Here is a 16,816-nt window from a genome sequence, read left to right on the forward strand (position 1 = left end):
AGCATTTCCACTGTTAAGTGGTATTATCATGCAGAAATGAAATTCTACCATTTTTTCTATGTCTTCAACACATACCATATTTGTTATTCAGGTCACAAAAACAGCGCAATTTTTTCATTTTTTTAGGTCTGTGTAGTTTGTCCAGATCCATACAAAAATACCACAAATTGAGACCCTGTAGTGCAGCCTATGAAGCACTGTATATGTTCACATGGGACACTGCTGTGTGCATAAGCTACATGGACAGTACAACAAGTAGCTGTTGCACAAAGTCTGTGTCCACAAAGGAGCCTCAACATACCAGATGTGCATCAAGAAACAACAATGCAATAAGATAATTTTATTGTATTTAATACAAGTGAAATTAATAGGTCTTAACTGTTATAAAGTAACAATGAATAAATAATATGCTTGAAGATTCTTGTCTACAATTACGTAACACTGGCTAGTATTCTGAATACTTAAAAAGAAATCCAGTGACATTTAGACAAATGTCCATAAAAATGATGCTGTCTTTTCTTCCCTTGTAAGAAATTGTTCAAGTATAAAAACCCATTACAGTGTAAAATATTCATGTTTAGGTTGAGAATAAAAATTGCCAAGTATTGCAGTTTTACAAGTCTTCATATAAAGCAGCATTTTTTCTAGTAAAGAGAAAAAAAAAAAATAGATCTCCTACATACAAATGAAATGTATAATATACTGCTTCAAGAGGTCTTCATTTAGAGAAAGGGGGGGGAAAAAAAAAAAAAAAAAAAAAAAGAAGAAGAGCAAGGTCTACTACTGTCATGTAAAATCCTAAAGTGTTAAAGTAGGAATAGTATTACACAGTGCACATTCAGAATTAAATAAATCCAAGTCAACATTTCAGTTGAATAGATTAATATTTACTACATCTAAACTTACTTAAATAATTTATACCATGAGATGAATACATAATTTCTTTGACGCATCTAAAGTTCCTTTCTTTAGAGCGCACCATAGTAAAACTTTCAAAATAAATAAATAGTTTTCTTTCAATAAACATTACAGTTAAGGCACAATACAAATCATTAGAATTAACCCTTAAAGAACTGTGAAGGTTGTACAAACTCACTGATAAATACTTTTTTTTTTACTTAAATACTTTAAGTGGTCCCTTACCATCCATAAGGGAACCTGTGTTTTCTTTGCATAATCAAAAAAAAAAAAAAAGTTCTTAAAAGGGTTAACCTTTGCAAGTATCTTCCTGTTGTCATTCACAAGCTATGAATAGGTGTAATAAAATAGAAGACTGTGGTAGTAAGGGGCTGATCCTATTTCAGAATCAGAATAGCTGACACCAGCAGTTAAGAGTTTCCCAAAAGCGAAACAGGATGGGGAGAGGGATTAGAATGTGACAAGCTCATCAAATAAGCACAAGTGATGTGTTCTCTCCAGAACGGTCTGTGTTATTGATTGTCTGTACAGCTGTTGCACCCGTTAATTCCACATCACTTGCTCCATAGTTCCACTTATATAGAGGACAGTTGAGAAAATAGCTTTGGTGCCTATCCATCATGTGACCAGTAGGCCATGTGCCTCCAACATGTCGCTGCTAACTGCACGTCTCTCACCGATGCACAATGCATTGGGTCAGTGTGAGAATACATTACAGCTTGTGCTTTGAACGTTTTACTTTGTACAGGCTACATATTGCTGTTTGATATTTCCCTGGTTTAATGCATTGTAAAAGAGGAAAAAAAAAATAAGGTTCTCTTTCAAATTAGTAAAAGGCAGTTTCTTTCCCTGATGTAAAAATCAATTCTGTTTAGTTTATGGATTGTGATTTTTCAAGGGGGAAAAAAAAAAAAAAACTAAACTGAAGGGAGTTTCTAAATATGCTCGAAACACACCTTTCTTCTTCTAACGCAACCTAGATGCCTACTACATAGAAGTTGGAATAATTTTCTCTGTCCAAAAGCAGTTAGTTTCTCCTTAAAGCCATTCAGCCTAATTTGATATGGTCTCATCTATAGAAACTGGAAGGCAGAAAACAAGAAAGGAAAGAGGAGAACTTCAAAAGTCTAAGTGCTACTGCATGCGGTCAGCCTGCAGCTGTTGTGGCTGGTACTGACCAAAAGCGGCTGCAGCTGCAGCAGCAGTTCCCGGGGCTGCAGCAGTGAGCGGCTGCTGAACTGCATAACCGTAACCTGCAGTGGTGACGTATCCAGTTGCAGCTGGTGAAGCAGCATATGGGTATTGATCATAGGCGGCAGCAGCGGCGGCGGCAGCAGCAGAGTACTGGGCGTAGGCAGCTCCAGTGTAGTCGATATATGGACTTGTAGATGCAGCAGCAGCTGTGGGTTGGACATGTGGGATTACAACTCCTGGTTGCACAAATGCATGTGGGTATACATAATGTGCTGGAATCCTATAAAAATTAGAATATATAAATGACAGTTAGTAAAGGAAGAGCAACAAAGACTGTAAACCTGTAACTTTGCCCACTGTGTTCATGAATTATCCAAAGTCAAAATTTAGTGGTTATTATGTGCATAGGGTTGCCACAATAGAGATAAGTTGATACTGTAGATGACTAGCAAATATGGTACATGAAAATGGGAAAATTGTATTTAAATCACAAGTTCTAATTCTCAAACCTTATATTTCAATAGCATTCAAATTATTCAGAAAAATTTAGAAAAAAAATGGTTGTTTTCACATCATAAAGTTTTGTTGTTTTATGATGTCAAGAATTAAAATTCACTTTATTATATGCATATCATGGCAACCCTACAAGTACTCTGCAGACTCGGCACACATTAATCTCTGCAACCTTAGTCACCCTTTAAAATATCTTTTAAAAAAACATATGCAGGCGACAAAAGAAGAAGTGGTGGAATACACAGCAGAGTCACACGTTCAAAACAGTGCAGAAAACTTGTCCAATGTTGTAGTGTTGAAGCTTTTCAGATGCTATGCCACACTCCATAGCATGAGATCTCAAATGTGTGCATCACACTGTTACAAGGAGGTAAAGTCAAATCGGTTTAAATACCCGTCAACTAAACTTCCACTTTGGAGTCAGCTGCTTTACTTCTCAGTCAGACATATAAGAAAAAGTATTTGTGAGGGGATCTAAAGAAACCTAGGGGTTAGACAAAAACACCCATGTAGTTCAATGCATTGATAACTTAAAAGATCTGGCTGATAATGCAACACATATGGAGATGGCTCCCTTTCCATGCCAGGTATAGTGTATTTTACCATAAGGAGATGCCCTACATATTCCTAATAACTACTAAGCCTTCAAGCTCAGAGAAAGTGAGGGAAAAAGTGAGCAAACAGTAATGAAATATAATAATTTACATTCAAACCATAGAAACTTTTCAAAAAAGGTAGACTGAACCCTGCCTCTACATAACACCATAACAGTTTATGGAATACTGCCCTTAAAGTGAACCCATAAGCTGCAATTCCGGTTCCAAACTGCTGACACTGTGAAAAAGCAGTTGGGGTAAGGAGACATGATACCTTTCATATAACAGTCTGTGCTTCCAAAACATATAAAAACACCTTATTGCTCCAGTGCAAGGTGTCAAAGAGGCTTTCCTAAGCCCCTGAAGAGCTGCAGGCTGGAATTCCTCTTTGTTCTCCTCCCATGCTGTCACTGTTTTATTGACTGTCAAGGCTCAGCTTCAAGTGAGGAGGGATAGTAATTGGAGAGGGAGCAAGGAGACATAGCCCTTTGCACTTCAGGGGCTTGGGAACACCTCTCACATTTTGCACTCGTGAATACATTTTTCTCTTCATTTTGCAAGCACAAACCGATATGAAAGGAACCAGGTGTATTCTTGACCTAACAGTGTTAGCAGTTTGGAACTTGGATTGCAGCTGACATATTAACGTTAAGGCAGTGTTCGCCACGCTGTGGTTCTCCAGTGGTTTCAACAGTTGAAGACTGTCTATGCATGATGGTAGTTGTAGTTTTGCAACAGCTGCAGAGCCACACCTTGGCTAACACCACTTTAAGGCATTTTTACAGCATAATGTCCATCATATTGAAAAACAAATTTGAGTGGGTGACATGTTATTGTAGATCAGTGAGCTAGACCTAATATATACTTTACTATTAAAATTTAAGGAAGGATATGCAAAGCACCTCTCACTTTAATCTCTGGCTTGGCATAACATCCTAGTCATGTTTTAAGACTCCTAGTTGGAGTGAGACAGACCTTAAAGAGGTACTCCAGGCAAACTTGAGGGAGGTCATCCATGCACCCCCCTGCTGGTCTCCTGTACCTCTTGGTCCTGTGACACCACAGCTGCGCTCAGGAATGCCCACTCAGCCAGTGACTGAGGCGGGAAACCTCTGCAGTCACCTCAGGCAATTCCTGTGACGTTGAGATGAGACAGAAACCGGGAGATACAGGAGACCAGCAGGTGACCATGAGTGGCCATGCTGCGAGTTTCCCAAAGTACCCCTTCAAAGGGAAGACTACCTTGAAAAGGTGCGAGAGTTGCTTTGCATATCCTTTCTTTCCACAGGTCACAGTGGTGCATGAATGGCCAGGAAACTTCCATATATCTTTAGGATGTTCCCCTCAAGGAGAAACTTAGCATTAATAGGACGAAAGGGGTTGAGTCAATGTATGCAAGTATACAGAAAGGAAACGTCCTGCCTACAATACAGAGAAAAAAAAAATATATGTATACAACCTCATTTCTATCTCCAACTGTACCGTAGCTTCAAATAGTGCTACTGAACAATAAGATGCAAGCGCACAGCAAAACCCATGGTCAGCTAATGTCTGATCAGATAACATTCCAAGTACAAGACTTATTTTAACGAGGTGAAAAATACATTATATACATACGTACGGGCAGTTTATTTTAGTCAATGTTATTGGTCAGAAACATGTGGAAACACCACATCTACATGAAGTTCATGATCTCAGGACTGGGATCATGTTGCATGGAATGAGCTAGTGGAATGCCTTATATTGACAATGTCTTGTCATCAACATGTGACTTATTTCTACATCTCATTTTAATTTTTTTTTTTTTTTTAGATGCTATAATAAGAACCTCTCTCAAAAAGCAATACCATGTCATTTATAGACCTCCAACCCTAGCAGACTGTTGCCATGTTTATGATGATCTGAGTCAATAACACAGTTTAGTCAGGGATTTCCTTTATGTAAATATTAACTCAATGAGGTAATAGCACAGACATTGTATACTGCAAGTCAGGCTGGCAAACAAAGCTAGTGTTGCCATAGCCCAAGCATTAATGTATCTGAGAATCAGAATTGCTAACCCACACATCTTCTCAGCAAGTAAGTTTGATAATGTTATCTTAACAATAGGCACTTTGGGGGGGGGGGGGGGGGGGTTGTCACGTCCTACATACTTCACTAAACTCTTGTTCCATTCTTAGTGATTGACAGGATAGGCTGCTTAAGGCTATTTTGGAAGTGACATATGAGAAGGAACAAGCAGTGTACAATGTCTTTATATGGCCAAAATGAACATTGACCCATCATGACAAGGTCAAGCTTGTGAGCTAGATAGAAATATAAAGGTGGGAGAGGATCAGGGCTAAATTAAACATGTGAATGTAAACCAACTGTATCAACAAAAGCCAAACAAATTTATGTACTTGTGTTAATGATGGAGTACATAAAAGCATGTCACATGTCAACTATTACAATGTTGAAGCAGCTTTTAGACATAGACACTGGGTAGCATAGCCCAAATTACAACAATGGTAGTTTGCAGCGGAGGAAAAAACAAACAGTATCTAAGTCTTCAGATATCTCCATATACTCAAAGCTCTCCAGAACCTGTGTACATGACACTACTCCAGTGTGTATTTAATTACACAACAGAATAAGGAGGAATATGGTGTAAAACTGTAAAATATCACAAGCAGCTGGTTAAAGTTGCAGTCCTATGCCAACACAATGCTTCTTTAATCCTAAGGCCCCGTTCCCACTGAGCAAAGCTAGCGGAATTCCGCGACGGAATTGTCCGCCGCGGAATGCCGTTAGCCTCCCGCTCATAATGGGAGTCTATGGGAGGCGCGCGCTGCTGCTCTGTCCGCGCTGAAGAATGAACATGTTCATTCTTCAGCGCGGACAGGGCAGGAGCGCGCGCCTCCCATAGACTCCCATTATGAGCGGGAGGCTAACGGCATTCCGCGGCGGACAATTCTGTCGCGGAATTCCGCTAGCTTTGCTCAGTGGGAACGGAGCCTTATAGTCTGAGTTTTGACAGAACGTTCAGTTGGCACAACCACCAGTTAAAACCAATTCTTGGACAACAACTTTAACACAGAATCAGTCAAATCAATAATGCCCACACTAATAAAAGTACCATATAAAATAGGTATGATATACCAGCTATGGGACATCATAGAGTTTAGAAAAAGCGCTACTTTGCAAGGAATTGTAGATTAGTAGAATGGTTTGGATCCCTTGTAAAAAAAAAAAAAAAAAAAGTATATATTTACAGCTATGGAAACTTAAGGGAAAAAAGAAAAAAAAAGGGACATTAGAAAGCCCAATAGAACACATGGTTAATCAGAGAACCAAACAAAAAGAAACGTGTGGAGCATGCAAGCTGAAATGTTCAAAGGAAAAAGTCACAGCAAAAAGAATATATCAAACCACCACAATGTATGGTTAAAAAGGAGTAACAAGCTGTAACTTTGTAGCAAGAGCTAAGAAGGGCCCTTTGCTCCCCATAGCAAAGTCAACACTCCTCAACAAAATAAACACAAGTCAAGGCTCCCTCCCAACCCCAAACAACGCAGTGTTCACTAGGACTTAAAAAAAAAAAAAATGTAATAAAATAAAAAATAAAAATAGTAAAAATAAAAACACACAGTTTAGCTGTGAAAACCACTTCATCGCTGTAATGTAAACGGCACACAAATCTAGGAGCTAAAAAATATACACTAAACAAAAAGAAAATAAAACCAACCAACCAACATACATGCATCTTTAATCACCATTTAGCTTGTTTTCTGAGTCTACTGGTAACACAGATTAATTCCAAACAGAACTATTCCATCTCTTATCATCAAATCCTTGCCATCAGTTATCTTAACTGTATACGACCCCTGTCAGATTAGAAAGAGATAGATAACATTGAGCAACACTGCACATGATTGCTGTATACAAGGGTCCAACAGCTGCCCCTCCACTGGAAAGTGAAAAATAAGCTAGCTATTAAGAGATACTGGGGGCCATGGAAATGGAATATTTTAGTCTTGCAGGAGACCCTTAAAGAGTGTTATCTATTGAAAAAAAAAAAAAAAAAAAAAATGGAAACGTTACAGTAGAGACTTACATGGTACATTACAGAAGCGCTCTCTTTTTGGTGTAAGCTGATAATATACAGCAATGGTAGAGAGCTGAAGGGTACGGATAGGACGTGGGCTGCAGACTGAACTATGGTACCTAGAAGCTGCAGATTATGCTACATGTCAAGTGACTTACACAAACTCTATAGATCATACCATGTGTTCTCATGCTACACTTACCCAAAAGGCCTTTGTATAAGTGCTGGGTGAATCTGCTGGACCCCAAATGCAAAACCTGATGAAAGAAAAAAAAACAAAACACATTAGCATAACACCTAGTAAAGCTACTGTCCACAGACTGTAAACACCAGATGTAGTCAGACCTGGCTGCATTATCCGGGGCTTGGCTCCCAGGTATGCCAGATTCACATTGGCTTTTCTTCCATCAATGATGGGATTGGGGTCTTTACAGGCTCTTTCTGCTGCAGCTCTGTCAGCCATTGTTACCTGGAACAAAGACAAGAGGACAGTATTAGTATATAAATGGGTACGCAGCATGGCCCCCTACAGTGTCCCAGCAGAAACCTGTGCTTACGTTTAGCATATGTATTCAGTGATGTTTATGGGGCAATATAACACATTCTGTTTGCCCACATCTCACTAGTATCAGGGTTTGTTCTTTTTAAGTGTACAGTAAAAAGGAGACAGATTTATACAAGAGACAGGCATGTTATATGGAAAAGGCAAAGTGTGTGAAGCTGGCCTACGGGGGCTTGTGGAACACCGCCAAAAGTGAAGTAATCTAGTTATGGACCAGTCCCATAGTGCCCTATATATCCCCCATATACAGTGCCTACGTGATCACAATATATACCCCTCACCCAAGAATGACTAATGTTCATAGTAATGCCACAGAAAGACAATGCAAACACAATTGTCACCCCTTCTCTCAGCCACAAGTGTGACCCTTGTTTGTACCCATCCACTTGTTGGCCTCAGACCACTGTCAGCCCACCTATCAACAATCAGCAGTCTTCTGAAATGGTGGTTACCACCAAAGGCTTTAGTAGGTGTCAGTGGGAGACACTGATCAGAAATCCCCCTAATAGTTAGTGTTTGTGTACTTATATGTATGTTTATATAAAAGAAAAAAATCTGCCGGGGGGGAAAAAAAAAAAAAAAAAAAATCATCCTCAAGGGCAAAAGGAAGGCTATGTTCACACGTACAGGATCTGCAGCAGATTTGATGGTGCAGATTTGAATCTGCAGCAGATTTCATGGCCCTAAATTGATTTGCTTGAAATCTGCACCATCAAATCTGCTGCAGATCCTGTACGTGTGAACGCACCCTTAAAGTTCACTGGAAATATCGGCTACAAATTTGCAGTTTAAGTACAGCAATGCACATAGCCCTGGGCTGGATCACCTATAGTAGTAGCAGTACTCAGGAGGGGCACCCAGGCAGGGATTACATGGCACCTGGGCACAGCTGGGCAGGGATCACACACACACACTGGCTGCAGCAGGGATCACATGGCACCTGGGCACAGCTGGGCAGGCATCACACACACTGGCTGCAGCAGGGTCTGCGTACAGGAGGCTGCAGCTGGGATCACATGGCACCTGGGCAGGGATCACATGCTGGCTGCTGCAGGGAGCACAGGGCACCTGGGCAGGGATCACATGCTGGCTGCTGCAGGGAGCACAGGGCACCTGGGCAGGGATCACATGCTGGCTGCTGCAGGGAGCACAGGGCACCTGGGCAGGGATCACATGCTGGCTGCTGCAGGGAGCACAGGGTACCTGGGCAGGGATCACATGCTGGCTGCTGCAGGGAGCACAGGGCACCTGGGCAGGGATCACACACACTGGCTGCTGCAGGGAGCACAGGGCACCTGGGCAGGGATCACATGCTGGCTGCTGCAGGGAGCACAGGGCACCTGGGCAGGGATCACATGCTGGCTGCTGCAGGGAGCACAGGGCACCTGGGCAGGGATCACATGCTGGCTGCTGCAGGGAGCACAGGGCACCTGGGCAGGGATCACATGCTGGCTGCTGCAGGGAGCACAGGGCACCTGGGCAGGGATCACATGCTGGCTGCTGCAGGGAGCACAGGGCACCTGGGCAGGGATCACATGCTGGCTGCTGCAGGGAGCACAGGGCACCTGGGCAGGGATCACATGCTGGCTGCTGCAGGGAGCACAGGGCACCTGGGCAGGGATCACATGCTGGCTGCTGCAGGGAGCACAGGGCACCTGGGCAGGGATCACATGCTGGCTGCTGCAGGGAGCACAGGGCACCTGGGCAGGGATCACATGCTGGCTGCTGCAGGGAGCACAGGGCACCTGGGCAGGGATCACATGCTGGCTGCTGCAGGGAGCACAGGGCACCTGGGCAGGGATCACACACACTGGCTGCAGCAGGGTCTGTATACAGGGGGCACAGGGCATATTGTCAGCCAGCCCGGTGTTTGTAGAGCAGGCAGGGCATGAGACAGGAGGCTGGCATGGCAGGTGGGCAGGGCTGTGCACAGGTGCTTCTCCTCCTGCCGCCATGTAGCAGAGCCGGGTGGGTGGGAGCCCGGGTGTCTCGGCTGTTTGCCCCGGGGCTCTCCCCAGCTCTGCTGCACCTGCTGTGCCCGCAGGTAGCGCTGCCTACGGGGGAGCTCGGGCCCGGGCACACCACAACACTTACAAAGCCGTAGCCCCGGGACTTGCCGGTCTGCCTGTCCGTGATGACCACCGCCTCCTCGATGTCCCCGAACACCTCAAAGTACTTCCTGAGACTGGAGTCCGTGGTGTGGTAGGGAAGCCCCCCGACGAAGATCTTGGTGTACGTGGTGTCTTTCTGCGTGGTGTGCATCTTGTGGGCTGCTGCTGCTGCCGCCTTCCCGTGCCCGCTCCGCGTCCGCACACACCTCTCTCAGCGGAGACGCCGAAACTCATGCACGGCGGACAGGTGACCGGTGAACTCCTGCTCCGCCGCCGCTTCCCGCTGTGGCAGTTCCCCTCGTTGTCAGCAGTGTGGCGGCTGTGCTGTGTGAGGTAGATAGCCGGGCTCCCGCACTCTTCTCTGCCGCTCCGCAGCCGCCGGCCCTGCTCGCACACACTGACTACCCCGCTCCCTGTTTGCTTTGCATTAAGAGCAACCGGCCGGGCTGGGAGCTCCTCCCGGGGGTGGGCGGGGCCAGGCTGTCCGGCCGCTCCCCATTGGCTGCCCGTGCACCTGCTGCTTGTATCCCGGGCGGCAGCTGCTGCTCACAACAGCTGGATATGTGCGCCCTGCACCCGCGGCTTTGTCTCCGGGGGAGCTCTGGTTACCCGCAGCGGGTGTGCTGACTCCGGGACCCCCACACATACAGCCAGCGCATACAATACAGATTGCAATGGGCCTGTCCCCCGCACACGTGATGCGCCTTACAGAACCATCGTCCCAGTGCACTCATAGTCTCACATACTGTGCACAGGGCACTGTACACACTGCACACACTGACTACTGGATTGGATAAGTACCTCAGCATGACAACGGGAAATGTCTTCCAGTTTTCACCTGACCTGCCGTAAGGGGGCGTCCCGCTCATCTCCCTGTGTCAACATTCTGCAATTCCTGTGCAGTATACAGCGGCGGGCAGGAGAGCCTGAGGCCTTGGCCACCTGAGGGATTCATTCCCGGGCTCCACCGGTGGCCTCTGCCACAGCAATGCCAGGACATATATATATATACACACACACACACACATAGTGGTACCTCAGTTTTTGAACACTTTCATATTCAAACACTTTGATATTCAAACTAAAATTACCCAGAAGTTACTTTCAGAATTCAAACTTTGCTCAGTATCCGATCTGTGGCTGGCAGGTGCTGCTGTTTCATCCCATCCCATGCCGCTTGCGTACCCCCCCCCCCTCCCGCTGGTACCCGGTCTCCTCCTGTGCGCCTCTAGTGTCTCCCCCACCCCCACGGTTTTACGCAGTGAGTTTAGCACTGGTGAGTCTTCCCCGGGGGGCGGGGGGGGGGGGGGGGGATTGTAAAGGATGACTGAGGAGCTGGTGCACTACTGTACTATAATTGCAGGATATTTATAAAGGAGAGGTACGGCCAAATTTTAAAATCTGGCAGGGGCAGCGGGGATTATGATCAGGAGTACAAACTTACTGGCCTCAGGACCCCTGCCAGGCTTTCCAGCGCTGACACGTCACGATCTGGCTGATGAACTGGCCGCTCAGCCAGTCCATCAGCCGGGACAAGCGTGACGTCATCACAACTCAGGTAAAAATGCCTTCCAGTGGGGGGCCTGAGGCCAGTCCCGCCGCTCACCGCACACAGGGAGAGGTAAGTTTGTACTCCTAATCAAATTCCCCCCTGCCCCAGCTGGCTGACAGATTTTAAAATTGGCTGGACTTCTCCTTAAACATTTCTTATTTCACTGTTGTTAAAAAAATCTTTGACTTGTCACAAAGACTTGTCAAAGATAAACATACTCAGTATCGCCGTGTGCGTAAGCGCCCAAACTATTAAATTATCACATTCCTGATCTCACTTGGTAAACGGCGTAAGTGCAAAAACCCGCCAAAGTGCAAAATTATTAATTTTTTGTCACAAATCCAGTAAAACATAACTTGGTGGTGGCAGCATTATGGTCTGGGGATTGTTTCCGTGGCATTCTCTGGGCCCACTTTTTTTTTCAGAGTTGCTGGTAAAAGAAACGCTCCTGCGGCCGACAATAGCAATCAGCTGAGCATGGGGAAAACACCCGATCCTCGGCTCATCATCTGTTCAGAACATGCTTTAAAATCTATCATCATCAGCCACACATCTTTGTGTGTAAACAGGATTTGAGACCAATAAAGATAAAAGCAAACTGACAGCATGGATATGTATATATTGGTGCTGTCAGTTTCCAGATCACACAGCAGTGCATATTTACCTAGTGCACTGTTGCTTGTGGTCCGGCATCCTCTTTTTCAGCTCTCCCATCCAGCTGCTGCATCTTCACTCTGTCTTCTCCTACATAATGATTGACAGACGGAGAAGGCAGGGCCTGAAGCTACAGTGATTGTATGGGAGAGCTAGAGAAGAGGATGCTGGATCACAGCAGCAGCACACTAGGTAAGTATGTTATTGCTGTGTGATCTGGAAACATTTTTACATCTGTGCTGTCAGTTTACTTGACAGCAAGAATGATACATGGATTGTTCGTGCTGCCCAGCCGATTGATTTCATGTGCCATGTAAAGACAATGCATAGGAGCGCCAATCTTGCTGATCGGCAGTTGTTTGCGGCAGCCCGTGGCCAATAAATCAGCGAATGTAAAAGGACCATTAGACTTTGCTCTTTATTTTAGTTAAAATCATATTGCATTGCCAAGGTATGCCTAACAGCTGCATGCCGTTCATATTATTGGTGAAAACAGCGTTGTAGTTGCATTGTGGCTTCTAACTACATCATGTCAGTTTCCGAAAGTAATGAATTGCAGTATTGCAAACTGCAGTTCAACTGCAACGCAACCTTATTATGTCTTTTCACATTTACAAATTAGCATGTTACGAGAACTCATTCTAAAACAAGGGTTAAACAAGTTCATTCCATTTTATGGGGTATTCCACCTGTATAACTGTTAATATGACAATTGCCTGTGACTTTTCAGCTCAGCTCTTCCCCATAGGAGGCATTAGTGCGGCAGGGGACAAATTCACACCTGCAATGGACAATTGGCCTTTAATGAAGTCTTGGTGGTCTTGGTCCCAGAACATCAAGTATTCATTAGGGGAAGTACATTAACAAAGGGAAGATAACGTTTCCTGTGTAAACAAATTGCAAGTGGTATAAATGGAGGAGAATTCATTATCTGCTTTATCTTTATCAGGTTACTAAACAACGAGATAAGTCTACAAGTATACACAGAAAGTAATGTAAAAACGTTATTGTAAATAGGAAGTTGAGGGACATTGATAAAAAAAAAACCTGAAAACATATACCTCTAGGCCAGATAACTGTGTTCTCCTAGTAATTAGGACGTTGTTTTAGGTGGATGTGATATGGTTTTGGCCATGCAGCTGTTTGCAGAAATTTGCAGAGAAGCAAGAACCATGATATAATTGCCCCGTGTGAGTACATCCCTATTGTTTGCAGCTTGGCTTTTTTAATTCTGTGCCTAATTCAGCAGGAGGCATGTATCTTGTTAATATATGTGCCAAATGCTACATAATGGAATGACATTGATTTGGTGACTGGATCTCCTGGTAGTTTTACAATGTACAATTTACCACCAGGAGTGAATTCAAGAAAAAAAGAGAGAAGTAGAATCTTTCCTTTATAATTTCTCATCCTCTATCTATTCCTTGCTTCAAAAGCTGCCTCAAAAACCTTGGTTAACTTACCCTCCGGTCTACTCCCAGTTATCTGGAAATCAGCAGCTGAGCAGGGACACTGCTTCAGCCACTGATAGGCTGAAATGACACTTGTGGCTTGCCATCTCAGCCAATCAGCGTCTGCAGCGATGTCCCGGCTGCAGGCGCTGATTCACTGGTTATAGTTACTGGGGTAATAATGGGGGGTTATGCTGCGTTTACACGAAACGATAATTGGCCCGATCGTAGGATTAACGATGTCGGAGTAACGATTTTTTTCATAACGATCAGCGTTTAGACAGTACCATATATCGTACGGAAAAATCGTTTTGCGATTGCGCGCCCGCAGCCCGGCCCACCCGCAGCCCGGCCCCCCCGCTCGCAGTCCGGCCCCCCCGATCGCAGCCTGGTCCCCCGCTCATCTGCAGCCCGGCCCCCTGGTCAACCGCAGCCCCCGATCGCCACCCCTGCCGCCCTGATCGCCACCCCCCGCCGCCGCCACTCCGATCGCCGGGAAGCCGGGAATTTCAAACGGCTCCTCTTCAGCCAATCAGTGCTGCCTTGCATTGATTGGCGGAAGAGGGGAGCCGGGAATTTCAAACTGAAGAGGAGCACTGATTGGCTGAAGAGGAGCCGTTTGAAACTTCCGGCTCACCTCTTCAGCCAATCAGTGCACTGAAGAGGGGAGTCGGGGATGTCGAAGACCTGCTACGCGGAGCAGGTAACGTATGGTCGCGGCGGGGGCGATCGGAGCGGTGCGGCGATCAGAGTGGCGGCGGCAGGGGGGGCGATCGGAGCAGCAGCGGGGGTGGCGATCAGAGTGGCTGCGGAGGGGGAGGCGATCGGAGCGGTGGCGATCAGAGCGGCGACGGGGTTGGCAATCAGAGCTGCGGCGGGGGTGGCGATCATGCCGGCGCAGGGGGCTGCGGAAGAGCCGGGGGCCGGGCTGCGGGCGGGGCGGCGGGCGGCCGGACTATCGCACGACGACTGTTTACACGGAACGATCAGCGAATTTTTTGTGAACGCCGATTTGATAACATGTTGAAAGATCAAAAGGAACAATTTCTCGTTCGTCGTTTGATCGTTCGCTGCGTTTACACGATTTATCGTTCGAATTCGATTGTTATTGGGCAAATTCGCACGATAATCGTTACGTGTAAACGCAGCATTAGTGTAGGCCATTTTATACCAGCTAATACTAGGCCCTACAATAATTAGTAATTGATGCCTCTACTACTGATCCTGTTATTAAAAAAAACACACACAACACGAAAGATAACACCGTTATACCCCTTGTTGGCCATTTTATAAAAATAAAAAAATAAAAAAACGCTGGTCATCGATGCAGTCCACTGAATCTTATGGATACCAATATCTGAAAAAAAAGGCCAGGAGCAGAACACCCATCATTTTGACAGGTGGTAGATGCTGCTTACAGTCTGCTACACAAGGGGTTAAGTGAGGATTTACGGCATCCTCTCTTAACCCCATGGGGGCCACATTGATGTCATAATGTACCCATCCCAGCAAGAAAGGGAATTGAGTGTCCCCCTTCCTTTCTGGGATGGGGGCAGCTTTGGGGGAGAAGGGGGGGGGGCGCCCCGAAAAACGCCCAAGTTACAAAAAAAAATTCACACATAATGTCAGAAACACCACAAAAACTCAACCTAGAAAGAAAAACTATAAAAAAACGCCAAACAAAACTGCTGTGTTAGGACACCCTCATGCACAAAGTCTTAAAAAATAACTTATGTCATCAGACATGTCAAAAGTTTTTGATCACAGAGGGTCTCACTGCTGAACCTGCTGTGATCAGAAGATATAGCTGGGGAGAGAGTTTGTCAGCAGTGCAATCCACTCTCCAGCAGTATCTCTATGTCGGCCAATTCTAACAATGTAAGTCTATGAGACTACATTGTCAGGATTAGTGGCCGACCGGGAAGAGGATTGCACTGCTGCTGCGCTCTCTTCCCAACTATATCTCCTCATCACAGCGGGTCTCAGCTTTTTGACATGCCTGATGACATGTTAAAAGTTATTTTTCATGACAGTGACTAAGGACAGTAAAATGAAATCATATCAGTTTAGTGCCTGTCTAGTATACAGTTGCAAACAAGATATAAGCTAGATACAAATTGTTCTATTCTCATTAAAGGGGAACAATAGCCCCTTTTTGTGCAGGAGACACCTAGAAATATGGTATGTCTCTTACCTTCATCCTGGGTTAGTCATTTGATTCACGGTCCAGTAAGACTGTTAGGAGCTGTGGGGCACGGTTAGGAGCGATGCCCTGCCCCACAGTGCTGATCCGCCCGGCAGGCTGGATCGTCGATATAATAAATATGATACACGATTTGCACTATGTAAACAATGGGGAATCACATCATAGATAAAGTACTGAATAGAACATACTTCAATAAATCAATTGTATCAGACCAAGCTAATAGCAGAAATTCAAAATAACCCTGCAATCTTAAAATATCACTGCTGTTATGTTTCCAAAAAACAATTTACATGCATTATTTTTATATTACATTCATTATTTTTTAAGTTATTATTCTTTATAAGAAAGTTCTACTTAATTTTACCCAGGCCCTGCCTCCTGAAAGTGGCTTTTTCCCCAAAAAATTGACTAAACACAGCAAGTCCTGATCATCTGCGCACTGACAGAGATGGCAGTCATTTGATTGATGGACGCAATGAGCTGTGACATTCTATACTTGCCAGGACTTAATGTGTTTAGTCTCTTTTATTCAACCAGCACAAGACTAAAAAACTGCCTTCAGGGGACTGGACCTTGATTTCTCATAAGTATAGCTTTGCCTTAAAGTATGAAAAACTGCTTTATTGCTTTATTTAATTGTAGTAAGGAGTATTGTGCATTCCTGCTATTGGCTTGTTTTGATACAATTGTTTATTGAATTGGCTTTGTTTGGGATATATTTCTATTCTGTGTTTTATCCATAGTTAATAAAAGTTACATTTTAGTTACTATGGTACCTCACATTCCCAAACTCCTTCTACAGAGCCATATTAGAGCTAATTGTACTAAATTCTACTAAACTAATTCTACTTGTACTGATTGGCACTATTATTGACCCTATTATTTTACTATAGAATATACAAGGTGGCATCCAGGTCCTTCTTCACCATCAATCATAAAATAAGTTTGTTTCAAAAATTTACCTCTGAGCAG

The 16,816-nt window shown here is 44.6% G+C and overlaps 1 protein-coding gene across 1 annotated transcript; it reads right to left on the reverse strand.

The window, feature by feature from the left end:
• Positions 1 to 335: 335 nt before the first annotated feature.
• RBM24 (RNA binding motif protein 24) lies at positions 336 to 10,478 on the reverse strand. Its single transcript, XM_069957976.1, has 4 exons — positions 9,965 to 10,478; positions 7,654 to 7,777; positions 7,511 to 7,565; positions 336 to 2,392 (listed from the first exon to the last, which is right to left on the reverse strand). Exons 1-4 carry the CDS (start codon positions 10,130 to 10,132, stop codon positions 2,053 to 2,055), a joined length of 687 nt encoding a protein of 228 aa, XP_069814077.1. The 5' UTR covers positions 10,133 to 10,478; the 3' UTR covers positions 336 to 2,052.
• Positions 10,479 to 16,816: the final 6,338 nt, after the last annotated feature.

This window comes from Dendropsophus ebraccatus, chromosome 2 (assembly GCF_027789765.1).
Source record: "Dendropsophus ebraccatus isolate aDenEbr1 chromosome 2, aDenEbr1.pat, whole genome shotgun sequence".
Classification (NCBI taxonomy): Eukaryota; Metazoa; Chordata; class Amphibia; order Anura; family Hylidae; genus Dendropsophus; species Dendropsophus ebraccatus.

Coding starts and splice junctions, on each gene's coding strand:
- RBM24 (XM_069957976.1), bottom strand. CDS start 10,132: ATGCACACCACGCAGAAAGACACCACGTACACCAAGATCTTCGTCGGG. Junction 7,778..9,964: donor AGTCCCGGGGCTACGGCTTT/GTAAGTGTTGTG, acceptor TCTTTGTTCCAG/GTAACAATGGCTGACAGAGC. Junction 7,566..7,653: donor GCCCCGGATAATGCAGCCAG/GTCTGACTACAT, acceptor TTCTTTCATCAG/GTTTTGCATTTGGGGTCCAG.